Source organism: Galendromus occidentalis, unplaced genomic scaffold (assembly GCF_000255335.2).
Source record: "Galendromus occidentalis unplaced genomic scaffold, Mocc_1.1 scf7180000077515, whole genome shotgun sequence".
NCBI lineage: Eukaryota > Metazoa > Arthropoda > Arachnida > Mesostigmata > Phytoseiidae > Galendromus > Galendromus occidentalis.
The window spans coordinates 1,360,312-1,386,222 of record NW_003805503.1 but is presented as its reverse complement, the minus strand read 5'-3'; the positions used below and the strand labels follow the sequence as shown (position 1 = coordinate 1,386,222).

Sequence of the window (25,911 nt, the reverse complement as noted above, 5' to 3'; positions counted from 1 at the left end):
CTATTATTCCGCAAACACCGGATGCAGCCGCAAGATATTGAGCACCGCTAAGTCCACCAAAGCCGAGAAAGATGAAAATATCCGCCCCTCCACGATATGTACGTGACACGCGAGCCGACCTAGCAATCCTTCTCGGAAGAGTCCCCTGAAGTCACTCTTCCGAGTAGGACGTCAGACGCTTCTGGAATACTACACTGCGGGAGCAGTCAGTTTGACTGACAGCTCGATAAAACCATTTCGAATACCGCACGCTGTGAGCCAACCAGACCGAGAAAATTGTTAATGACGGGGAAAAGGTCACGGCCTCCCTTGTAGAGAAGAAAGCTACATATTCGGGAATTTGCCACCTTTCTCGAGTTCGATAGTTTTTCTCACGCTTTCCAGTCGGAATTTTCCGCCGACAAAGGGATAATCTATGGCGTTCCGGAAAATTTGGCTAGGATAACGAATTATGAACTATAGACGATTTCGGATAGAAACTCGTCTCTTGTTTTCGAGGGGCGACTCCTTGCGTGACGTACAAAACGTAATTGTTGCTCCTAGATATAATCTAGTTTCTGTAGTCGCTCGATGATGCAACACAAGACATCTTGTTTTCGAAAAAAAGGAATGGAACGGCCCTGGTACCGTCCTGAATCGGGAAGCGTTTACGAGGGATGTGAATCCCTCACGACTCACGACATGTGAGCGGCGAGTGGATCCATCTCAAACTCGCGAAATCTTCGACTACATTCTGGTTTTCGAATAATCCTCGTCTACTACGCATTTTCGCGCTCCAGTCTCAAGTCTGGGCATCGTTCGCGAATTCCTTCACCGATATGGAACATCGAATACCAATGATTCGTCGGGTGTTTCTGAACTGCGGTATAGAGTTTCCGCAGTGGCACGACTCAAATGATTCAGAAACAGTAGCGAGAGTACCAGGATGCAGTCCTCTGGACTAACTCTGCGGCGGTTTTCCGGCCTCATCAAAGAGAGAAATTCTCGACAAGGGCCTCGGGCACCACTGGAGATTTCTCCCATCGTAGCCGTTCATGGCAAGTACTGATATTGTATATCAGGATGTTGTTATTAGTACTCTCGACTGATCCGCTCGTTTCTCGGCTCCCATGAGAGAATTTGAAGGGGTTTTCGGGAGCTCATCGGGTGGATCGCTGCAGCGGAACTCTCTACTCCACAATCGTGTTTGTAAGCTCACCAGCCTTACATTGACTCTCTATCCCCCAGTGTCGTCAGAGCTGGGTTGGCGCCGCGGCCCAGTTCAATGGCGACAAGGTCGTTCAGATAGTTACAATTTCGCTAATTGCTTATTAGGTATCTCTGATGCTCTTCTGTACGCGATCACTGTTGCTCGAATTTGAAGCAATCGAGACGATGATTCGCTCGCTATCAGTGGTGTGGAGAGGGAGGGCATCTCTTGGCGTCCAGAAGACTTCGCTCGGTCCCTCGGCAGTTCAGTCGCGGTGTAACGATTCCGAGCCTGTGTGGACCCAACCTCATCATGTTCGTTGCCTCCGTGGGGGCCGCGATGCCCCTTGTGGTATTGATCACGCTCCAGGGTTCGCTGGTCGGTGCGGAAAACAATTCAAGTGAACAATACAGGAGTCAGTTGGAGTTCACCCGTGAATTTTTCCAAGCAGCTTTCGCATCAATGCGGAAAGAGATTCTTCGAACTGTTATCGAAGCCGATGTCAGTACTGAGTGTCAAGTATTCCTGCTCAAGTTCGCCCAGGCCGCAGAAAATCTTGAGCCATGGACTAGTCGACGTAAGTTGCCATCCGCGCAGAGCTTCGAGCGAAAGCCGATACAGTCAGAAGATATGATTACAGTTCATAGTCGAGTCGACGCGGCGGTTCAAGGTGAAACTGAACTCAGCATTTAGATTTAGAACTTCTATTCCATATCAAACCAAAATGTTAGAATCAGAGCGTTCGTTGCTCGGTTCCGTCGATCAGCGAGAGCACTTTCGATCGAGACGTCTGACCATTCTCCGACCCTTGAGGGTCGAGCTCGAAGCCCTCGCAGCGATAACATCCTCGATACGTTTCCGAGATGGTTTCGGAATCATAGGCTGCGACTATGCTTCTCCGCCGATGCTTTTGAATTGATTTCGCCTCACCCTGCGTTCCGCTCGGACTGCGGGAGACGCTACATGCTTCCCTGATGTATCCGGCTCCTCAATCAAAACTCACTGAAGAGCATTGACAGATACGATGGCTGTGCGTCGCGTCGCAAGCGCGCGATCCGGCCGGCATGTGCTCGTTAGCGAGATGGCGGTCAACTCCGGACACAAGGTTCATTGGTCGGAGGATTGCACACCCCTAACGCCGGCGGCAGCTTTCCGTTCTGCACCGATTTTCGAATATACAGATGAAGGGAGCGGAATCTGGAATAATTCCGGGGCAATAACCCACGTGACAGGTAACGGAGGTCGATTGAACGAGCCCCAGCTCTTTCTCCCGAGACGGAGAAGCATGGAATGCAGTATTTATGCATATAATCTTGAAGTTCTCCAGGGCGTTACATACACGGAGCTCGAGGAGATCGCCGACGAAAGCGTTAGATCAGGACACTGTGACTGATTGTTGACGTGAACGAATGTCCCGGGGATCCGAATAGTTGCTCGGAATTATTCGGAAACAAGCGAACCACATCGCGCATCCCCAGATGAGAATCCATTCCAGGGCTCTGATGCGTTTCCCCCCATCTTCCGCTGCCTCATCTGCCCTTGGGATCGTTCATGGGCATTTCTGAAAGCGCCCGTACCGGAGGAGAATTTCAAGAAGATCAAGGCAAACTTTATCTCAGACTTTTTTTCGAGTCGCAACTAGGAGTCTTCTGCCAAGCTCGAGTGCCGTGAAGGAATTCGTCAATCAAGGAGCTCTGCGTACCGATTTCATGTCACCCGTGAATTAGTATGCGACCGCTGCGGAACCGCTTTATCGATACACGGACCGCTATCGCTCTCGGCTCCGTCACTCGCGAAATCTTTCGTCCTGCGGCAAGAATAGTCGGTTCGAGATTGTGAACCGATGAGAACGACTCATGGTGCTCCAGAATTGGAACCTCTCCCACTCTCAGGGAAGCACGGAGAGCGATTGCAGGGTCCGTAACTTGGAGAAAATTGACGCCGTCATTCTTTTAATTCAGTCATTTTCCGATCCCTCCCACAAATCACGGAGGGAAATGCTCTCATTAGTCACTTCGGAATATCACAAGATGGGGATATCTCTTATGAGCCAAGTTTTCTGTATCCGGGCTTTTTAATTTAATTGGATCTCGTGATTAGATCAAAGCTCTGATGGGATATCTCCGTGATTGGATACATGATTGAGAATCCAAACATGCTACATGCAAACCGAGAGCTGGTGGCGATGAGAAGAGATTCCAGGCATGGCAGACAGTCGTGGCGAATTTCGCGCGATTACGTCTCGGGTCTCACTCGAATAAAACCTCGTGAGGGATCTATGGACGAAACAGAAAAAGCCTTATGGATTCCACGCTCGAAATTCACCCCTTTCCTGTAGAGAGACTCGCACTCCTAGAATCACAGGCAAGGAAGCCTCTGCCTACAAGAAATTCTTGACCAGACTGCTCGTGGGATCATTATTGCACACGTGGCATCTCCGCGAAGATATTGTAGTGAAGCTCACATCTCTCTGCGGAGAAGTTTCGAGCGCATATTTTGGTCGCTTAATGGTTTTCTGATTCGTTCTACAGTCCATGATACAAAGTGATAGTCTTCCTGTCTGAACAGGCATTCCTCTCCGCAGAAATTAAAATCTCGGGGTAAGCCTTCCAGCAAACATCAGAATGCACGAGAACTCTGCGAAGAGACGTCGCGGGCGTTCAGGGCCTATTGTCGATGCTGATGATGTTTTCCAGTTCATTATGGAAATCGTGATCCGTTTCCCGGACTTCCTCGGTGCCTAAGTCTTTCGCAATCGCTCAAGGCACTCGGGAAGACTTTGGGCTAGATATGAGCCCGACCTTGAGTTGAAGATTGCTCATGCTGCAGAAACTAGTGGGCGGAGAAGTATATGAAGAGTGAATATCTTCAGAGAATCCGACGTAGGTGTTCTCCAGCGAGCGGTATCAGATGCCGCGATCGTTAGTTATGAGACTTTCTGTCGACACAAAGCTCAAATTGTACGTTAGTCGGACGAGAATCGTCTCGAAATTAATGTAATTTAGTCTTTTGCACAGAATCCGTTGGTGCGCGGTCGTGGGCAAACTCTCGAAACTGGGTCTTTACGAGGCGATTTATCCCACCGTCTGGACGATAGACTTGGTTCGGCGTTGATTTTTGACAGTGTGCCAGACGTTTGCCCCCGCGACCGAATACAATGTTGGGCGCTCATTATACTTGGCACCATGCTTCTCAAGTTACCGAACGGTGAGTTTCGAGCTCCTACGTAGCGGTTTCTTTATTTTTCCTCAGTTATGGATGCCTCCGGCAAATTTCCTGTCGGTCTGTACCAGGGAACACTCGCCGACCTGGGTGCTTTCGATGCCTGTGTCGAAACGGTCCTGACATCGGACGAAGGTGAAGAAACTCTGCGCGGCCAGTACTGCAATGCGTACGCCAAGAGTCCGAATGGAGATTATGCCAACCATATCAGCAACATCACGGCCCTCTCTCACAGACGGGTGAGTTAGTCGATATCCAGAGTAGAGCCCGAGACGGGACTGAAGATTTTTTAATGGCTCCATCCGTGATGAAGTTTGTCAATGACCTTGCGTGTCTTGCAGACACCGAATTTCATCACATTTCAAGAATCGAAAGAGGTGCCTGGCATGCGCATAGGATTCTGCATATCGACGCAATGCGACAGGGAGGATCTCCAAAAGCTGGCGAACAAGATAGGGCAAAGTCTGGTGGCGGAGATCACAATTGGATCCTGCATAACAAACCTTCCGCAGCCCATGGAGACGCGGCAACTGCTCGTTCTGTGAGTGCCAGCAGAAAAATTAAGATTTCGAACTCGATAGCAGATCCTCTCCCGTCATGTGCTCGACCGGCCAATCTATTGGCAAAGAGCCGAGCGGAAGCCTGGATAGGATTTGAGAGATTCTGATCCACCTGGGATCACTCTTTCTTTGACAGCCGATTCCATCATCCCCGATTCTTTCGTCGAGAATTTCGTATTCCAATCCGTGGAAGGGTAGAGCGAAAATGTCCGTTGAGTTTGGGAGAGTGGAAATTCGGCGATGGAGTTGGAAACTCGTCTCAGATGTCCGATCCGTAGCTCTTGATCGATAGTTTGGGGAATCGGGTGCTTCCAAGAACAACTTATAATTAGCCAAACCACGATACACCGTGTCAGTGTCATGGCAACAATTTCCCCTATCGGGTCATCGAGGTGTTCGGCGATCTTGTCTTAGAAGCCATTGAATATAATTCTATCAATGGCGCGTTCATTAGCCGCCGCGGACCTTTTCGTGGTGATCACATACTCTCGGGTATCACTATTCTAGCACTTTTCCTCCCGAATTTCGTCCTGCGTTGCTCCTCGCGAGTCACGAAAATCCACATGAAGTTCGGATCGTCCTTGGACTCTCCAGTTTCAAATATTATCCTTTTGCAGAATCTTATTGGCCGTCCTCGTGGCTCTCGTCGTCGTTGGATCATTCGTCGACTATCTCAGCGTTACTCGGTGCAAGAGCGAAACATCGAACTCTTCAACGGTTATCCGCGTCCTCAAGTGTTTCTCGTTCCGAGCGAACGGTGCCCTACTCATGCACGTAAGAGGTCCACCGTTTCTAGCATTTCTTATCAAAATCTCTATACACGAAATACAGCGATTAAGGAATGTCATTTACTTGTCTTGAATAGGTAAACGAAGACGTCAATAGCGATGCATATACGTATCGTTTCATTCACGGGATGAAATTCTGGTCGATGTGCGGAGTCGTCGTCGGTCACTCCTACTCCGTCTTCGACTTCACGATCATCTGTGAGTCGCATCTAGATTGATCGAGTCAACACACTCAGAGCCGGCGGAATATTTGTATCGATCAGACTGCGATAGATCCAAGTGAAGAGTCATCGTATCATCCATTAGACATTGCGACATAGAGAGCGGATGGCCGTAATATTCGTGACTTTTCAGCTCGACTGGTGAACGCTCTGCATTATGGGGACAATCCGTTGTTCTGCATAGTGATGGCCGGATATCTCTGCGTGGATACGTTCCTTTTCATAGGGTTAGCTCAAACAATCCCGGATTTGGTTCAGTCAAAAATGGATCCATCGCGAAAAACTCGACAATCTTCACACTTTGCTCCTGCTGCAGGGCCTTCCTCGTCACTTACAACGTGATCAAAGCGAAACAATCGAAAGTGACTACGAGTGTCGTTGCGATCGTAAGACGTTTCGTCAGAGGAACCCTGCCAGCCTTGTTCGTCATGGTTTTGCTCTTCCTCGTCCCGCTGATCTTCGACGGTCCTGGTATCCCCGACTTCTATGCGGCGTACAAGAGGCAATTTGCTCGCGAGTGGTTGTCCGTCCTTCTGCAATTCAGAAACCTCCAATCGTATGGCAACCTAATCGTGAGTCATCAGCCCCCCGCCCTCCCGTGCAGCGAACTGAGATTCTGCTTCCTCTGGCGCAGGATTCAGGCAGCCTCCAGCATGCATACTACGCGTTTAGGTCGACGTGGATCAGTCTATGCTGAAGAGGATTTAGGACTAAAGACAAAACTATTTCCAGGATTACGGACCGCCGAGCATGGGTCCGCTGTGGTACTTGTCCGCGGACTTCCAACTTTTCGTCGTCGTAGTGATCTGCCTCGCTCTGACGAATCGGTATCAAGGGAATTTTCGCGGCTCTTCTGACGATGATTCAATCAGCTCAAGTCTTGGGAGACCATTCTTTTCCAAACCGAGGGATCCGTACCTTGCAGGGAGTCAAAGATGTTCCAAGCATCTATGGGGCTCTTCTCTATGGCGACTATCATTTTCACGGGCGTTTACATACGCGGAACGATCATCACACCATTCGTTCTACCAATGGCTGAGAATTGGGAAGTCATCTCTCAAACCTTAGGCTCCTTCTATCATTTCACCACCACTCACGCTCCGTGCTATTTCCTCGGTGCTTCCACCATGATAATGATACGAGACTACAAGAAGGTGAGACCATAAGGGAACATACGGCCCCCGTAACGCGGCCGAGATTCGATGAGTAATACTCCAGGGCAGTCCTTCTCACTCCGAACTCGCTCGCTTTCAGACGGAACTCTCGAAGACGAAACTCACAATGTATTGGATTGGTAGCCTTCTTTGCATGCTGTATGCGGTCTTCGGAACCTACCCTTGGAATCGGGGTGACTACCCTGGCGAGACGTGGAAAGTATGTCCGCTGAAAATTTCTCGCCCAAGACCCACGAAGGCAGTAGCGCGACGAATTTTGCGAACTCACCACGGTCGACCCCACAGGTCATCTTCGCCATGACACAGAGGCCCCTATGGGCCGTATTCCTGAGCTGGTTGACGTTCGCGTGCGCGACGAAACGAGGAGGATTCATCACGAAATTCTTATCCTGGAATGGGTTCGTGCCCCTGAGTAGATTGTGCTTCGGAGTCTTCATGGTTCACTTGCCGATGTACTTCATTGAGGCCGCCATCGCTCGGGAAAGGATATACTTTTCAAATTTCAACATGGTATGTAAGGATGGCGGAGGCGCCTAGAGAAAAGAACAGAACATGGACCCTTATGCACCTTGAGAGATCCGACTCAAGTGCTACTGCCATCGGATTCATTCTTCGAATGACGAATGAAATTTTTTTCCAGATCACTCGCTCTTTCGGTGTGGCCACTTGGGCTTTCCTACTCGCATCACTCATATTCTTGCTAGTCGAAGCCCCCATAGGCCGACTCGAGAAATTGATTCTGCAGCGGGACCCTCGATTCGAAGGGAAGCCGATTGATATCGAGAGCGCCCTCAACAAGAGTAAGTTATCTGAATGTCCACTAATTTCAAATGCGCTCCTATTCGGAAAGCCAACGTTCTGAGGTAATCTCGCTCCCCATCAGAGAACCTACAGAGTCCTAAACTGAATCAAGATAAGTCCGGAGCTCACGTCAACCATGGATTCCACGTCACGTCCCCAAACGACCTGTCGCCGATCAGACACCACTCAATCAAACTGTGATCAGTAGCAGCTACCGAAAAATCAGTACGCTCTAGACACCCGCTGTCGATTCTAGAAGCTATTCGATGGGCGAAGTCTGCTGTATATATGAGGGAAATTCTCTCGGAGCAGGATGAGAGCGCAAAATACCCTCGCAGCTCGACCGATGACTGAGAGAATGACCCTGTAAATATTCACTTCGAAGTAAAATAAAGAAATGGATTATTTCACCGTGTCCGGAATTAAATGTCGATCCGTATTTAATTTCTCGAGGCGGTTAAATATTCGAACGCGAGTTCATGACGCGCTTGAATATGGGCTCCTAACTCCAGGAGGGCAGCCGCGGCAGTCTACTCTGATGCCTCGAGGGAAACGACTCGGCTCGGACGGAAATCCACCGCTAGCCCGTCACCCTCTACGAAACGAAGGGAAGAAAGTGAATTGTGAGAAAGAAGCTTGTTGCTGTCTGCCTGTTCTCTTCCATCTTCCAAGGCCTTGGGTGTTCCAAGGCCTTCGCATGAAAGGTTCAGGTTGTGCCGCCAGACGGCGCCTTTTCAACGCTCTCTTCTTCATGAATCGACCCTTCCCATGTTCTAGGGGCTCGCGGTCAACGCTTTGTCTCAGAGAGAGGCTCAACAAACATAGTGGCGCTCGACTCTGATTTTCACATGAGCACCGTACACAATATGAGTGCGCCTCGGAGTGTCGCTTCCTTGCCTTAGTCTCCGTTTAGCAGAGCGAACGCCCAGAGTGTCACTCTGTTATTTCACGATCACCTGTTGACTGTTCATCTACCGGCCCGCCTGCTCTTCTTGAGTCTTCGCCTTCCACTCGGAGAACACCATGTGGAGGGCAATCCCGATGCTCTTGCTTCTTACACCTTTCTCAGACGCGCAGGTGAGTTCGGTCGAAGTGACCCATATATACACATTCTGGTCGGATCAACGGAGTCCATATTTTTTTCTGCTCTGAAGAAGGATAGAACCCATTTCAAGATCTCTCCCGAATTTGCGGCGGGTCGTCGGGGCGTCTTTCGCAACCATCACCATTCCGAGGTTACGAATCAGGCGGCAGAGCCAGCGGGAAGCGCTCAGTGACATCCGCGCTCTCATTGGCACGCAGTCTGTCAGCTGATGGTAGCGAAGAGAACAGAGCGGTGTGTTTTTGAGGTTATTCAAAACGTTCGTAATCCGTAAAAATGATAAGTATGTTGCCGATTAATGCATGGGTATCAAATTACGCTCAGAATGAAATGAGACTACTCCAAAACCCTACCCAGCACAACAATGCCTAGAGTACGCAAGGCTCACGAAATCCATTCAGGGCGGCATGAGCTCATTCAGGCCGAGCTAAGTTCCCTAAACATCGTTCCAAAGCTACTACGGCAGCGATTCCCGTCGTGACACCCTGATTACGAAAGGAGAGTCGATCCACAATATTAAGGTCTCAGAGAATCCCACGATGCGGGTGAGAGGAGAAATGTTCGATGTGGAACGAACTCCCTGAGAGGTCGCTAAGCAATGCTACCTGGCTCTAGAATCGGGAAGGGGAATAGTGTTCTCCGATTGACTTGAAACTCGAGTGATCATCTATCCCGTGCTCGAGTGATCTTGATGTGTTTCCAGACTATGTCAGCAGGTAGTCGTACTTTTACGTTTCGAGCGCAAAGCGCTCCTAATTCGTTCTTTTCGAGCGTACGAACACCGCGAAATGAGGGCCATTAGTTTATTGCGTAATTAGCCTCGTCGAAGACGGCAACATCGCCCGAACGATTTAGCGACGAAGTCAACAGCCCATGACTTCGCGATGCGCACGTACGTTGATTAGCGCTGTGTCAGTTGCCCACTTCAAATGCTGCGAATCTCTCAACGGCGGAAGCTCCACGAATCGACGATCCGAACGAGCTGTCCCATGCGCCGCAGCTGAGGAAGCTCAGCACGCCAGGTAGCGTATTTCTTCCGAGCCGCTCCTCATGACCAATATTCTGCCCCAGATTCCGTTGCTGAACCCCGACGGTGGACAACACAATTGTGGACAGTGCACAGAGCCGTCAGAGAGCCAAAGCACCATTTGCGCCACCGATGGACGATCGTACACTCAGTGCGAGCTCACCCAAGCGCAGTGTCTAGGCTACCGAGTCCGAGAGGCTCACGCGGGGAAATGTTCCGGTACGTGATACCCAGAGTTGCGAAAGCGCCTCTACCGACCGGCGAATTCTTCGCTCTGCGTATTCAATCCGAAAACCTTCCAGGTAAACGTTGTCTGGCGCAGCAGGCCCAAGCGAGGACCCAAAACGATCTTTTCATTCCCGACTGCAACCCAGACGGTAGCTTCAAGCCCATACAATGCCACAATGAGACCAATCACTGTTGGTGTGTCGACACAGAGGGAAAGATTTTGGCGGGATCTACGGTGTACAACCGGCAGCCAAATTGCAAAAGATTCGGTGAGAATGTCAGGAGAGAAGAGTCAGCGACAGCCAGCGCATAGCCGAGAATAAGATCTCCGTATATATGCTGTCCGCGAAGGGAACGCGTGGTTCCGCACGGCGCTTGAAAGTGAAATATTCGGCTCACTCTTCGGCCCTGTGGATCCGACCGACTCCATCCCTTATGATTGCGGATGTTAGGTTTCGAAATCCTATGGTCGCCGCATCGAACAGAGCTCTCGGAGACGTGCCTATTATCAAGGCCATGTGATCGTTCAAGGAAACGAGAGGAAAACACGACTATGCGTTGGAATCTATCGAGTAACTCGCTCCGCTTTTCTTACAGCCTGCACCCCAGGTGAGCGGGCAACGTTCACCACGAATCTCGCCAACGCTATCCTGAAAGAACTGACCTTTTCTAGCTCGGTAGCGGAAGCCACGCTGTCCAAAGCGGCAGAGCGAAAATTCAGGCAGCTGGACCGGAACCAAGATCTATACTTGGATCCCATGGAGTACCGAGATTTCAAACGATTGCTGAAACGAATTATCACGCCGAAATCGTGCGCTAGGATTTTTCTCAGACTGACCGACTCAGACGGCGATGAACACATCTCATTCAAAGAGTGGAATTACTCTCTAGGAGTCGACGAAGCGTCTGAAAGTGAGCGTCACAGTGTATCAGGGCTAAAGATTCAGAAGACAGCGGGCAATAGAGGTTCGATTGAATCATTTATTTTATGCCCGACTGTTTGATACTGAGACCAGTTTTTCGAGCCCCGATTGACGAAATTCCATTGCAGAGGAGCATGCGTCCAACACGGACGAGGTCGCGACTATTCCGAGTTTCACCGACGAAAGCGAAGAACTCCTAGAGTCTGAAACTACGGAGGAAACCACCCGTGAGTACTTCTATACCTCCCCGTTTCCATCTTCGTCCGTAGGTATCGCACTTCAGAAACAATTTCAACGTTGGAGTTCCAGGTGAAACGGAAGATTGCAACACCGCTCGTCAGATTGCAACGGAGAGGCTCAAATCGGGGAACACCTACGTTCCAGCGTGCACAGCTGAAAATACCTATAAAGAGCAGCAGTGCCATCTAGAAGTTTGTTGGTGTGTCGCCCCGAAAACGGGGAAACCAATCCAAGGTTCGGTGCCGCTCGACGTCTATTCCTCTCGATCCGATCTATCCTCATTTTCTCAAGCATCCGATGAGGTTTCTGATGATGCCCCTTTCCCAGGTACAACCCACAACAAAACCATGGTGTCGGATTGCAGCAGCGCGAAACTCAAGGCCAAAACCTCGAGAGGATGTCCCGTGAAAAAAAGAAGCAATTCTCCCAGAACTTGATCTCCCTCTTTTACGCCCAGAAATATCCCGGAATAGCTTTCGAACAGGCCAGGCAGTGAGTTTGGTTCTGAGCTCGCTTCTGACAACTTATTAGTTTTTCTGATCGGGGACCGGACCATGACGGTTCGCGCCAACGTTTTTTCAGACGCACGAACATCTCCTCGGTCCGTAATGAGACATTATTGTGGAAATTCACATCGTTGGACTTGAATAAGAACGGGCGTCTCGAACGCGACGAGTGGAAGATCTTCAGGCGGGAGTGGAAAAACGCCGCTGCGCTCAACTCGAACATCAAACGTCAACAACGGAAGTGCTGGCGGAACATGATCAAGTTCTGCGATGAAAATGAGGACAAAGTCGTGCTGAGGGACGAGTGGCTGCAGTGTTCGGGTCAGACCACTCTTCAAGGTAGCTTCCTGGACATTAATGATTCTTTCCCGCGGATGCTCTGATGAGAATATTCTTATTTTCTCCCTCACAGCAGCTCTAATTGAAGTTACAGATAAGAATTCAACGGACCGTAAGGGCAAGAATCCGTTCGTGGACATTCTGAAGAGCTAGTTAGTCGATTTGTAGGGCTCGCGCCGAATGTAATCCTTGTCAAATCATCATGCTTTGTATGTACACTGAGTATTCCCTGTATGTATTACCGAGGGGGAAGAGCACTTCGACCGACTGCTAGAGATTAGGTGATTCCTCCCTGTTCCCAGAATTTGGATTTCGTGAGCTCGACTCAATTTCCCCCAGCTGAGACCTTTTTCGAGATCTGCCTCGAATTTCTCGCGGGTCGTCGCGTGCCCGAATCAGTGGAATCTCAAAGAGCTCGAGCACTGATTGGTCCTCGCATGGACCGTAACTTTGTCAGACGGAGACGATACTGAGTACCGAGGAATTTTTCTCGTTCATGAGTCATGAGCCTTACTCCGAATTATCGAGAGAAGTTTTGAGTATCGACTGTAATAGTATCTGATCCTGACCGAGCTGTTAGGTCTAGACGGACAAGACTGTGAATAAATGACCAACGATCGCATTAGTTCTCACTTCTGTATCGAAAGCTGTCCAACTCGATTTTTCTACATGAACGAGTCTACGGCCATGAGAGGGTGATCGGACGTCGCTCATCCATTCGAACTCTGGAATCATGGGGAATCCCAGCTCCGTCTCCATGGAATCATCTGCGAGCTTTGGCGACATCCCGGCTTGCAGAGCGATTTCGGTGCTCTTCTAGTTACAATATCGAGCGCTTCGAGCTCCCCTATCGAATTCTGTGATATGGACGTCCAGAGTGTGCTCCGACGATTTCCGAGGTCAAATAGACACACCTCGTCAAGCAATGTGCAGCACTAGCAAGCGAGTGCCACACGAGTCGGGAAAACGCATAACCCACCAAGCACAGTCCACTCCCGCTCGAGCGACGTTCCGTTTCTGACGGGAATCCTTCAGGGATGGCGGCTAACTTCACTCCGTTCATTTCCCGAGAGACTCCATTAGTAACTTGAAATGATGCGATCAGCGATCGGGCCTCTACCCTACGATTCTATACCCTGAGTGGATGACGAAAATGAAACGAGACGCGAAATCAATATTCCAGATCGGAATATAGTATGTAAGTAGGCCGAAATCAGAAGAACCCATTTTCCAAGCATTCTAGCACCATGAGTTTTCCGTCCTGAGTTGAGAAGTGAGTCGTGATCCTTATGTCTCGACACCCCGTATTCCCCATTCCTTCCTCCTCACGATCCACAGCGTCACTTCCTTAGCCTCAGTTTTCAGTCTCGGGGAAAGTCAATCCAGCGAGCCTCCCTATGCTCCTCTTCATTATGAGCCGACGTCCCACAGTTTTGGGACTCCAAAGTGATTCCTCATGATTACGCGTGAGGTTTAGTACCCCTAGTAGCTTACTTTAAGACTTTCGCGGTAGAGGATACCAGCTAAGAATTGAAAACGATCACTTAACAAGTTTCCGCGTCTGGTTTATTGGTTCCTTTCTTCCTTATGGTCTCGTAGATGAGCGATCATTATACTGTCCCGCACCGCTCCCATTTCCAGAATGGTGGGTGTATCCTCGTATTAATCAGTAATAGTATTACACTTATCGTTATTAATATCGATATTCATCGTCCTTGTTTTTATCAACATCTGTTTTGTAGCCCCTACTATCCATGGTTCTGTTCGAGTAGAAGAGACACAATAACAATATTCTAGGTCAATTCTGGAAAAGGCTAACTATAACCGAAGAAATCATTTTGTGTTCTTCTCGCTGTCTTATCGGGCGTGAGCCGCTGCTCTCTCTCAACGCTCCAGGCGAAGTAGTCGTCCACCAATAAGGAGGTTCCCGATGAAATACGAAAACGTAACATCAGTCCCACTCGGCGGTGGTTCTGCAGATTCCGATCGACCACCCGCTTGTTGTGTCCATACCTGGATGAGTCGCCAGAGGACTTCAACGAGTGAACATAACAAACATAACAAGAATGAACAATCTCTATTACCACAGCGAGAGCCGTCATCGGATACCGAAAGAGCTTGAGGGGGCGAAGCTGTCCTTAACCGTGCCAATCAATCCTTTCCATCTTTCCTTTCTTTACCTTTCTTTCCTTTCTATCAGGACTGCCCGCAGGTTGGTCGGGGAGCTTAGGTACGCTTGTGGAGATGATGACTATCGTACAGACACATCAGAGCTGTGCGCTCCGAAACCGTCAGCGAGCCGCCTCGTGAGGCTTCCTTAGGAGACCCCACCCGCCAAGGAGTCGCGACGCCGCGCCGCCGCGGCGCACCGCATCGAGGTTGTCTGTCGGGTGCTGAAATCGCAGAGATGTATCTACGGCCGCGCGAACTGAATGCGCCAGGGGTTCGAGAGACCATCAATAATCAGGTCGTCGCGAGCTGTCCCTCGTGCTTCTTCGTCCATCGAATCGGACCGGTGAGCGTAGCTCTGACAGCAATGCATGTAGTGCCCATCCCCAAAATCAACAGATGATCCGCCAGAATTGGCTCTCTACGAAACCTGTCGTCCGACGACTAGACGAGAGGGTTTGAATCACGGTTCCTTCTCAGTGTTCCTTCATAAGAGCACTTATCGGCTCGGGAAGTAACAAACGTAAATGTATATTCTAGTAAGGGCCATGCGGTAGCAAACCGATTGACCTTACCGATAAACGATATGTATGTATGGAGCTCAAAAACGTGTAGCGCCTGGTTTCAAAAGCACAACGCACTCGGCCCCCGTGAACACAGACGACACCATGATAGCAGTTTCGAAGGATTTGCGGAGCCGCCCTTCGGTACCATCCGATTGTTCTGTGGTTGATGCGGATTTCCAATCTGCAACATCGCCCCCTCTCAGCTGAGGGAGCTCTTTCCCATCCGAGGGATAGGATAATTTAATCCATTCAGAAGATTCGAATCGAGAGGAGGTCTGTCGGACCTCAGGCGGGTCGTTTGCACCTTTCTGAGAAGTCGCTTCCCGCTCCCGACTTGCGTGTTTGCGAATACTTGAGAGTATAGATTTGTTTCATTGCGAGTTTGTTTGTTTCTTTGCGAGACAGTTTCAATCGACTAACGCTAACTGACGTTATCTATAAAAAAACATACAGCGTTCAGAAGGAGCTATCGTGTGTGTGTATGAACTGTTGCTCGTAATGGAATAATTTCCCATCAAGAAGGTACATTACGGCGGCCTGCCCACGCCGATTTTGTTCCAACAAGTTTCATCTCTGACTCGAGTTTGGTGTTCGTCAGATCCCTGACGCGATATTCCATCATCTCATCACACTTACGTATATGCTCCTAGTATTCTGGTAGGGAGTGCACCCTCAGTCTAGGAACCTCATATAATAGAAAAAGACCTCATTTGCATCTTAAGCAAGGGGAAAGAGAGTGGAATGGGTGGTCTGATGGTTGCAGCGCTTTCAGGGGTCCAGAAATCGTAGAGAGTTTTTCTTGTTCTAGAAAATGTCAAAGGTACTGAAGATTGGGACTGTCCCTCCCTCTGTCGTTCACAATGATCGTCGTGGAAAAGAAAGTACAATACAAGTTACAAAGCTCTGTTTCCAAGGGCAGAGATGGAAGTGCTTTACGTCGTGAAACGTTTTTTTTTTGAGCAGAGTTCCTCGCCTCAGGCTGTTATCATTTTTAGCTACAACGAATCCCACAACAGTTTTCGGAAATAGGAAGACTAAGGTTTCCCTACTTTTCCTTCTCTCGATCCCATTATCGCGGCCATCGGTTGCGACGATGTAATCGGTCGTACGTTTAATGAAGAGGCAAATCACTCATCAATCGGGGAACGAATTCGTAGCGTTCAGTAGTCCAGAAGATGGGATGAGGAAAACTATCAGAAACAAGATCGCCTGATGTCCTCCTTAATTATTATTCGTAATATGTGGTCCCGGGAATACTTTTCGTGTTCATTGCGTAGTTGGCGCCTCCGAGCACGGGGCTCCACCCAGGAGCCCCCATCGGGGGGCTACGACTCAAGCGTCTCGAAATTTTCCGCTCCCTCACCTCTTATCAGCATATCCAAGGATCTCGACGGAGAGAACTTCTAGTCGACACGACGTCCCAGGGATGGCGCCATTGGAGGCTTGACGTGGGTCTCGAAGGACCCTCCACCCTGGCCATCATCGTTGTCTTCGCCTTCTTCGAAATCGGACATCCGAGCGAGCTCTTGGACTTTACCCCCGTCGAGTGCCACGGCTCTATCGAGAAATAGCCAAGAACACCTTGATCTGCGATATGACACCTCTTCGACCTTCTTCTCGGAGAATCGTTCCCCTTCGAGGATCCAGACAGAAGTTCGGGGACACTCTGGTAATAATCCAGGCCGCAACGAAAGGACTTTCATATTGTCCACACCTGCACCCTTTCAGCTATGATGCACCAATTACTGTGATCGTAGTATGACTTCAAGATGTGGAGGCTGTGAACATATTTCTCGATGAGAGAATCGATCTCCCCTTGTCGGAACACGTGGTAGTATCTGTGGGAAATTATAGCTCGCTCAATATAGAGACAGGACGGTACACCGCGATGGCATTTGAAATTTTCCGATTCCTCTCTCTTACCGGTGATATGTTTCCGTCGAATGTCCCGACATGTTCCCACAGCAGTGTTCGCCGAAGTTCTCGTCGCTAGAGTCGTCACTAGAGCTCGATGTAAGGCTCAGTTTCTCTTGCTTGATCTCCTCGGTTTCCATGTTGCATTCCGTCTCGTAATCCAAGAGAGCCTCGGGTGACATATCTTTAGGCGGAGTTTCGATCTTGTAAACCGTCTGAACACTTGCCGACGACCTATCCGAGTGATCGGACAGAGAACTCGATCCGCCTTGTCTGTTCCAACAAAGAATGACCAATTAGTCGGGTCAAACTGAATTTCTCCTGAACGGCTGGAGCGAAATACTACGAGCGTCCTGCTGATGCTAATCACCTCTCTTGAACATAGAGCTGGTGTAGGTTGCTCGCAGCGTTCGACGAGCAGGCTTCAGATATTTCAACGTCTGAACCTCCGTGATCAGAGAAATCCTCGATGACGATGTTCAGAGGTTGTGCACTGGAGCTCATCTCCGGCTGTAAGCCGCACGAGACACGCAGTCTCTCGAGACTCGAGCTCAGATCAGAAATCTCTTGGTCCGTCGTAGACGCAGTGGACTCGTCGGCGTCGGAGAACTGATCGGGGGAAGTCGGGGGAGTCGAAGCTGACACGCTCTGCGCCAGCCCCAAGAACGGGTCCTGAGCGAGACACAGGTCTTCAGGGGAATCTCGATCGGAGTAGAAAATGTCTCCGTCCGCAGAAATCCTTCCTCCGACATATCTGAAAATCGCAAGCGAAGCTTCACAATAGAAACCTGCCCGCACTTCATTCGAAAACGATAATTACCGATCGATTTGGCGCGCTGGTTTACCTGGTGGCCTGCGAGGCGAACTCCGGCAATTCGGTGAGCTGATCGCAGAGCTCTTCGCACTCATAGGTCGATTTGGCTGCGTAGATCCTGGACAAAGCCTGCGGTAGCCAGTCGTCCCAATAATTGTAATCCATGGGTGATTTGTTCGGATAATCTTCAGGAGCGTCCTCGAATCTCGGGTCTGGCGACGATCGGGTGTAATCCGGAGTACGTCTTCGCTCCGGAGAGCTTCGCCTGGCCAAGGATTAGGGAATTTCGAGATCGCTCGATACAATCGGATTTTCGACCGAGGCATCTTATCTAATTCTCTAGACCCTAGAGGCATCCTTACTCTCCGTCCTAGAATCGCTCCTCAACTTTCTCGTTCTTTCTCTGGAATATCTGGTCCCCTTCCCTCCGGAAGGTCCGCCAACCAGAATTCTGAACTGACCTTTCAATCTGCGGATCTATGTGCAGCGCACAGATGTTTTCGGTGGCCCTGCGGTACATGTCGTCGGTGCTGGAGCGAAGTTCCTGAGCGAGCATCTCGAGAGGCGACGTCCGGAGGAGGTCGGGGGTTCGTCTTCGAGGACTGAACGCCGACGAAGACGAAGAACTCGGATGCTCCGGCGAAACGGAGCATCGTCCTCGTTGATCATCAGAGTAGGACAACGAAAGATCTGAGCTTTGTTGAGTAGACGATGTAGCTGCTGAGGATGACGATGAAGATGATGTTTTGGGCGTGGGACCGCGGAGCAATTCATGGAGGGGATCGCTAGTGCGCTGGACTTCCTGTTGCTGTCTCTGCGGGGAGAGTTTTCTTCTAAATAGCTGCTCGCATGAAGCGGTGAGCTCTTGTTGTTGTTGTTGTTGTTGCTGCTGCTGTTGCTGTTGCTGTACTTGATGCTGCTGCTGTTTCTTGTTCTGTTCAGGTAACGAGTATTGGGGTGAAAATTTCGCCCTGTCTCTGGGGCTTTTACTTTGAGGGCCCACATCACTGGCTCGGCGACAGCAATCCTGACAGCTCTGTTGGCAGAGCCTGCTGACGGGTAGCGCTCCGATCGGCTTCACCGATGCACTCGCATCGCCGGCACCTGAAACACCGGCGTTGTTGATGTTGCTACCGCTACTGTTTCCACCAGCTGCGCCGACGCCGATCGGTGAAATCCCTACACAACACGGTTCACTACAACTTGTAGAACTTGACGACGAACTTGGACTATTGGCACTCGACTCCTGTTCAGGTACGATTGAATGCACTTTCTTGGTTGGTGTTGTTGATGAAGTGATCTGATGTCTGCTGCTGCTATCACCGCAGTATTTTAAAAGAGCGCTCTCGTTTTGGTCCTGCTGCTCGTGCTCCTGACTCCCCGAGGGAACGACTAGCCTCGGGGGCACCTCTAGCTCAGCGGGCGGCAGCGACGAAAGTAAACTCTGCGCAGACAGTGCCCGTTTCGCGGTAGAGACGTCAAATAGCGTTGGGGTTTGCGTTTGGTTGCTTCGATCAGGTACAGAAGGCATTGGAAAATGGGTGTCCTGTTCTCCTGAGCCCTGCTCCGTCCCTCCCTGTTGCTTGCTGCTGCTGCTTCTCGGAGACTTGACTGGACTGCACGATTCGTCCTCTTCGGGAATCGATTCTAGAATTGACTCGTCGTCGATATCCAGGGGATCGACTGGGGAACACATTCTACGTGAAGTGGGCGGTTGAAGCCTACTCTGATCTGGTTGAGTTTTCTGTGACTCTGTGACCTCTAATAACTCGAAGCTCTCCGGAATGTCTTCGCATTGCACCTCTTCATCAGACATGTACGGGGCGTCATCCGACGACGATGATGGCGACAGCTGAGGCGAGTTGGACGCCTTCGGTTCAGCTGGACCGCTCGGTACGTCATCTAGCTGATTGGGATCTTTCGTCTCGACCGTTTCTCCACCAGTGCTGACCAACAAATCATCATCCAGTTGAACTATGGAAGCGAGCGAACCATCATCAACGGCCAAGGTCGTCTCGCAGTCCTGACTATCGCTGGCTGCTGCCGTCTGGGTCTGTGGAATGAATGAATTTCTCTCCATGAAAAAAAGCACGATCGACTGAATTCTCCCGAGCGGCTCCCCGCACTCACCGGTTGAGGTGTTTGTCCTCGCTCCGGTGTGTGTTCGCCTTCGACTTCGAGTAGCGAAGTCTCCCACAGCCGACTTGCGACTTTCTCGGATGCTTTCACAGGTATACTTTTCAGAGTGGGTGAATACTCAGGTGAGCTGAACGATCCTTCCCGACTGTTTGCCTGAGAGATGGTGAGCGGGGACGCTTGCCACGAGCGGCTTCCATTTGTGCTTCCATTAGAGCCGGCGCGAGTTGTATCCTCCGTCGATCGGTGGATCACGGACACAATGCTCTCTTCACTGTCGATGCTGTTGTCACTGAGTCCACCCCCGATACTGCCGGCGCTTCCGCTACCGGAAGCCTTCGAGCGATAGATCACAGAGACCACCGAATCCGACTCGGACTCTACGCTTGTGTCACTTTTCAAACTGCGAACAATTGAAGAAGGAATTAAAAGGTGTGTCCTGGAGTCTGGACCTGGGGTTGAAGCCGGGTGAAGAGGAGGAGGAAATATTGTACTCACCTATCATGCCTAGCTTTAGACACCCAGCTCCTCGATAGAATCCCAGGCATGAGGCTGCACGAAGTTCCCTGAACCGCCGACAAAGAGTACCGTCTGTTAAGTGCGGATCGCAGGGAGGGCTGCGGCGGTAAACCCAAACCGTGGTAGGTACTCCCGGACGCTCCCGTTTCGATACTCAAACTCCTCCTTGCCGGCAACCGTAGAGGAACGTGCGAGGAGAACGATCCCCTGCGCGGATTGAAGAAATGATCAAGTCGGACTCAGACGACATACGACATCATGTGTCTCAACTGACAGGTTCCAGCCTACGAAGCCGGGGTCCAGCTCCAGCATAGATCCTTTAGGGAATTAAATTCGTTCTACAGGCGGGGTTCTATGGGGAGAGCAATTTGCTGAGCGGGTAACGGTACGGGATAGATCGAAACGCGATAGGGTCTTGGATGGAAAATTATGCTGGAGCGATGATAAAGCCTCCGCAGAGCTACGCTGGATCGTAGATCTTACCGATGCTCGGCTGGACGCAGGGGATTGCGAAGGTTACCGTCTTCATCTATGAGACCGAGTTTCAATTCGAATTCAGTAATGTCCGGCGCCGGCGGCCGCTTGAGTAGCACTCGGAGATGACTCGCGGGCGAGCGATCGTTGAACGACGCGGACAGAACGCTGAGATTTGGCATCGAGCAGTAGCCTCTCGTTGCCAGGGTGCGCTTCCGGAGAAATTTGTCGAATGAACTTTTCTTAGAGAACTGGTTTCGAAGAGCTTTTTCTTGAAGCCGAGTCCCTTGAAACTGCGACGGCAATCAGCAGTTAGTTACCGTCGACTCGGGTGAGCAAATCCTTGCACCTTCTCGTGAGCCTCGTTTTTTGCTCTTCTATCGCTCACAAGCCTCGCTCCAAGCTTTCTAGGCATAGGAAGCTTCCAGCGACCTACCTTCAACCTACGGCGACTAGCTAGATCTATATGTGGCGTTTGCAGCTGTATCGATGCCACTTGCGGATGAAGTGGGGGTGACACATGGCTGCCTTGAGAATGCGACGCGGGTCTGTCCTGCGGTGTTTCAGGCGGCGACGTCGATGACGCCTGTTGTTGTTGCGATTTCCGTTGTTCTTCTTGCTGTGGAAGCAGCAGCAGCTGCTGCGGCGATTGAACTTTCTGCTGCTCTTGCGTGGGCACAGAACTCGTGCTGTCCTTGCCTTCAGCTCGTGCAGACAGGGCAACGTCTTGCTCTGTGCTTGCTATCGCATGGTGCACACCGTCTACGCCGGCTTCCGGAGTCGATCTATCCTGAGGCAGCCTCGATTCACAGGGCAACGCTTGCGTACTCGCCTCTGATGTATAAATTCCTTCGCCCATCTCCTGGAATTCAATAGGGTCTCCCGATTCGGATGAGACTGATAATTATGCTCGACATTCGTACGGCGCGCGTTTCATGTGTGCTGCGAGGGAATGCAGAAATCGGAATCTGCTCGGAAATTTTTGCTCACGTTGGTTTGTGGACTCCACCATGAAGATGGACTGACTCCCCCTGAATCTTCATCGGAAACTCGAAGTAGTGGCTCATTCTCCCCGATCGAATCGCTCTTATCCTCTTCATGGATTGCTGTTGTGCTGCCGTTACCATTGCTCTCGTCTGGGCTGAGTTCTTCCAGAAATCTGCGGGGAACGTCATCAATAATTCAATCATCAAATATACCGGAAGCAATACGATCCGCGAGCTCCCCTTGAATCAGAAGAATACTGTATTGCATCGAACGTACTCGAATCGTTATGGTTGATTCGAAGTTCAAGATATGAGGAAAATAATGAATATATCGCACAGGGCGAAAGGTGATTTTAGAAGCTGTCGGGAGGAGAGAATACATATGATGCGTCGTCCGTGTCAGGCGCTAGAACGCGACAACGAGAGAAAAGAAATTCGCTCTAACCTGAAGTAGTCGAATCGCATGAAGCCCTCGGAAGTGGTTGATGACGAGCGAGAAACGAACGACTTTTCTTTGGATCGCAGCAGGTACTCGCGGGGATCGCTGACGGTGGAGGCTCTCTTCTGGAGATCGACATTCCGGGCCGAACGTCTTCTCCGGGATCTCATCAGCAGCGATGGAATCATGCTGAACATGTCTCCGAGTGAACGAGACTTGTGTTTTAGACCGCTAGATGAAAACAGAGGCGACACTCGATCTCGCGGATTCTCCCCGTCGTCCTGCTGACGGTCCTGTTGCTCTTCTGGCGACTCCGGATCGAGATTCTGCAACTCGATGAAGCCGTTGTCTTCGCAGAAGTCGTCCGAGTCGAAGCTTTCGCTCTTGGAAACATCATGCCTCTCGGATTGGGCCTCCTCTGCAATTCGAGCGAATACGCGAATATGTTCACCACTTTCTGAGTCTCCCTGTCGTCGCGGGACAGGCAAACGAGTCGATATCCCTAATTCAAACGGATGATCTTCATCATGATACACACTTCGATCCCTAATAATAATCACCTTCATATAAATCTGGACTCTCGCTCATACGCTCAGCAGAAGAGAGGGATACATTTATTCCCGTCCCCGAATCCGTCGAATCCGTCAGCCACGGTCGTCTACAGATCTTGTGGAAATAGCTTCGTCTGCTCTCGCTCGACGAAGCTGACGATAGTCTCTGCACTGCCCTGCGGACGAACGAGTAGCACGTGTCTGAGGGACTCGACTGGTCCGAGCTGTAGCTGTCCTCCAAACTGCGGCCGCGCGTGAACGCCCAGCGGCGTAGTCTGGAACAAGCGTTCGAAGCGTGCGTCAGCTCGAGTGCAGCTCGTCCAAGCATGACCTGACTGTCTTCGCGCGTGCGAGCGAATCGGTGCCACTATGGCACTCATCGGGTAGAAACTCCCGACCGAGACAACTGGGTAGATGTGCAGTAGCGGGTGCTTCACAGAAGCAGGTCGTCAAATTTCGCGGGAATTTCGCGCATTTTCTCTATGACTTCACTAGACACGCTTTCTTTCCGCTTGTACCGGTCAATGGCGGAATGGAAACGTATGTCGGTGTCAAGGGGAGAGGAACCGATATTCAGGCGGAAGTTGAGTTCAGAGATCAATGGAGATTCGACAATTCGATGCTGGCTCGTCCGTATTAGGTGGTATTGGGTCAAGAAGTACGGAGAAGTGTCTTCTCGCCACATGAGATTCGGGAAGGATTTTCGGCATTGGCCTCGCTGACCTTGGTTTGTTGTAAATGCTGAAATCGCGTTCAGATTGGCAGTCATCCTCAGAGGTAGCAGTGCTGTAGCTCACTGCACACGATCGACGCAACTGCTTCTGCAGTTTGTTTGATCCACTGTTTGCGCCGCTTAAAGAATCTGGAATTACGGGGGATCACCGTCAGGGATTTGGCTCCCAGATCCTTACATTCGACCCAGCTCTCCACAACGGCTCTGCGCTCTTATCCGCATCGAGGAAATCGATCCACTGAGCAAAAGGATCTTACTTGAAAGGTTGTTCAGCAGGGTAGTTTGCACATAGTTGTTTCCATGTGAACTGTGATGACAAGCAGTGCAGATGGAGGGTTGTCGATAAGGCACGAGAATATCTTGCGACTCAAATCGTCGATTCGAATCCTGTTCCATCGCCCAAACAGTTATGAGTACCCGCCCTCCGATGCGGGTGATGCGGGCGAGCTCCTTGAGAGCTTCGATTCGGCGTTCTTTTGATGCGAAATGATGAATCACGGCTATCGAGATGACGGCATCGAAAGCCTCGTCTCTCAGAGGCAGGTTCAAATTGTCGGCGCACATTACGTTCTGGCCGCTGCGCGTACGGCACAGCTCCGTCATCCCCCAGCAAGCGTCCACACCGACCATAGCGATGTCGGGTCGACACGAGAGATATCTCCCGGGACCGCATCCCACATCAGCCACGACGCTCCCCGGTTCCAGTTCGCTTAGGAAAGCCGTCACATTGGCGAGTAGTTTAGGTGCACCTCCGAGCACTTGATTGTTGTTGTTGGCCGAAAGTTGCTTGTAAACCTCGTGCACGTAAGCTTTCTCGAGGGCCACGCATCGAGCGCGGAGGTCCCCCTCACCTCCTCCTGGGCCCTCCGGCATGGCCGAGACGGCCGAGGACCCTTTAGTCGACTTCTTCGGCGGAATCAGCCATTGCCTCACCTAACGCAGCCTGGAACAGAATTCAACCATCCTTGAGTCAGGATCCTTACGGAGCACCGATTGCTTTGACGAGTTCACCGGCACGGGGGCTGCGACCGAAGAGACTGAGGTGCTCGAGAGAAATTTCGAGCAGTTCCTCCGCCTCGACGGTCGTCTCTCCGGTCAGAGCTGAAACTTTGCGTAGGAGCTGGTTTTCAGCTGATTCATATTTGGGACCTCCCAGGACTCTCGGAATAGACTGAAAGTGAATTTTTTATTTCTTCTCAGCTCCATGGGTGGGCGTACTGAATCGAGTTCCCGTATCGGACACTTCACAAGGCCGATTCCCGCCTTTCTGGCTCTGTCATGTCAAAGCGCCGGAGGCTCCACTCGGCTGTGGATGACCGAGGGCGGGAGACTCCGGGAGCACGGGGCTCGTTGTCGTTATGTGATACGGAACGGTGGTGGTGCAGATCAGCTGGAATTTTCTAGCAACCACGGGGGAGATTAACGCTGAATCCCGTTGACGTCAACGAAGCGCCGCGATGACGTAGATCGCGAGTGCTCCCAGTCCCCAACCTCCATTCTGGTTGTCGGTCCCATTCGAGTACGCCCGCCTCATTCTGAGATCCCGGAAGGGCGCTTAGCCGTGGGTGCGGCGAGTGGGCTTCGCGGAGAGACATCCATCATTCCTCTTGCCGTATCTCAAAAGCCGATCCCGCATACGAATTCCATCGACTAGCCCGGTAAGCGAGTACGAAACACGATCTCGTGAGCAATGCAACAGCGACCCTCTCCGACCGTGGGTCCCGGTCGCCGTGTACTCTTTCCAGCTGTTCTGACGTCAGCACACGTTGCATTGACGTCATCAGATCGATGGCTCGCTTCTTGAAGGAGCGAATAGTATTTTCCTCCTTCTGCTCCTGCTCATGGGAAAGGAAAACTCGTGTAACCCGTCGGTTCTGTCTCCTGGGCGATTTCCGCGGGACTAGTGGCGCGCTTCATTGAGAACACGCTGCATCGAGAGTTTGCGAGTAGACGTAGGTTCCGCTTCGCATTCGGAACCGAGCGAGGCTGAACGACCCCGGAAAACGCGTTCTTTTCTGTCATTATAACGAATCAATAACGCAGCAGAGTCGAATCGTGATACGGGATCGGTTCCAATTTGTCGGTAATGAAACCGCTAATCGCATGAGTTGGGGTTCAGGAGGGTCTGAGAGTCGCGCCGCTACATCTGGAGCAGCTGGAGCCACAAGGACAGCACCGTCTGATTCGCTCGCCCCGCTGTCAGAGAGTCCATCATTGGGCTCTGGGCTCCATGAACGCAGAGAGCGTAGCCGCGCCGCGTACATACAACGTGAGGAGCCAGCCGAGGGA

At 50.9% G+C, this 25,911-nt stretch overlaps 3 protein-coding genes across 3 annotated transcripts; 2 read left to right on the top strand and 1 right to left on the bottom strand.

Annotated features, from left to right (window-relative positions):
• Positions 1 to 1,528: 1,528 nt before the first annotated feature.
• Positions 1,529 to 8,157, top strand: LOC100908991 (nose resistant to fluoxetine protein 6). The gene is made up of 13 exons (XM_029112565.1): positions 1,529 to 1,766; positions 4,442 to 4,650; positions 4,753 to 4,952; positions 5,589 to 5,745; positions 5,837 to 5,957; positions 6,114 to 6,207; positions 6,297 to 6,536; positions 6,697 to 6,807; positions 6,906 to 7,134; positions 7,250 to 7,354; positions 7,441 to 7,665; positions 7,796 to 7,955; positions 8,039 to 8,157. Exons 1-13 carry the CDS (start codon positions 1,529 to 1,531, stop codon positions 8,155 to 8,157), a joined length of 2,208 nt encoding a protein of 735 aa, XP_028968398.1.
• Positions 8,158 to 10,108: 1,951 nt separating this feature from the next.
• On the top strand, positions 10,109 to 12,710 carry LOC100908850 (SPARC-related modular calcium-binding protein 1). Its single transcript, XM_029112564.1, is given in 9 exon segments — positions 10,109 to 10,304; positions 10,388 to 10,582; positions 10,911 to 11,225; positions 11,365 to 11,463; positions 11,546 to 11,710; positions 11,804 to 11,881; positions 11,884 to 11,968; positions 12,059 to 12,321; positions 12,410 to 12,710. Coding segments are annotated over 9 exon segments (1,461 nt in total). The 3' UTR covers positions 12,475 to 12,710.
• Positions 12,711 to 16,755: 4,045 nt separating this feature from the next.
• LOC100908703 (class I SAM-dependent methyltransferase fire dancer) lies at positions 16,756 to 24,495 on the bottom strand. The gene is made up of 14 exons (XM_029112563.1): positions 23,880 to 24,495; positions 23,613 to 23,751; positions 22,899 to 23,164; positions 22,345 to 22,756; positions 21,904 to 22,072; positions 21,350 to 21,499; positions 20,923 to 21,206; positions 20,419 to 20,646; positions 19,899 to 20,323; positions 18,246 to 19,824; positions 17,816 to 18,043; positions 17,341 to 17,724; positions 16,980 to 17,243; positions 16,756 to 16,894 (listed from the first exon to the last, which is right to left on the bottom strand). The coding sequence occupies exons 1-14, from the start codon at positions 24,493 to 24,495 to the stop codon at positions 16,756 to 16,758; spliced, it is 5,283 nt and encodes a 1,760-aa protein (XP_028968396.1).
• Between the last annotated feature and the right edge of the window lie 1,416 nt (positions 24,496 to 25,911).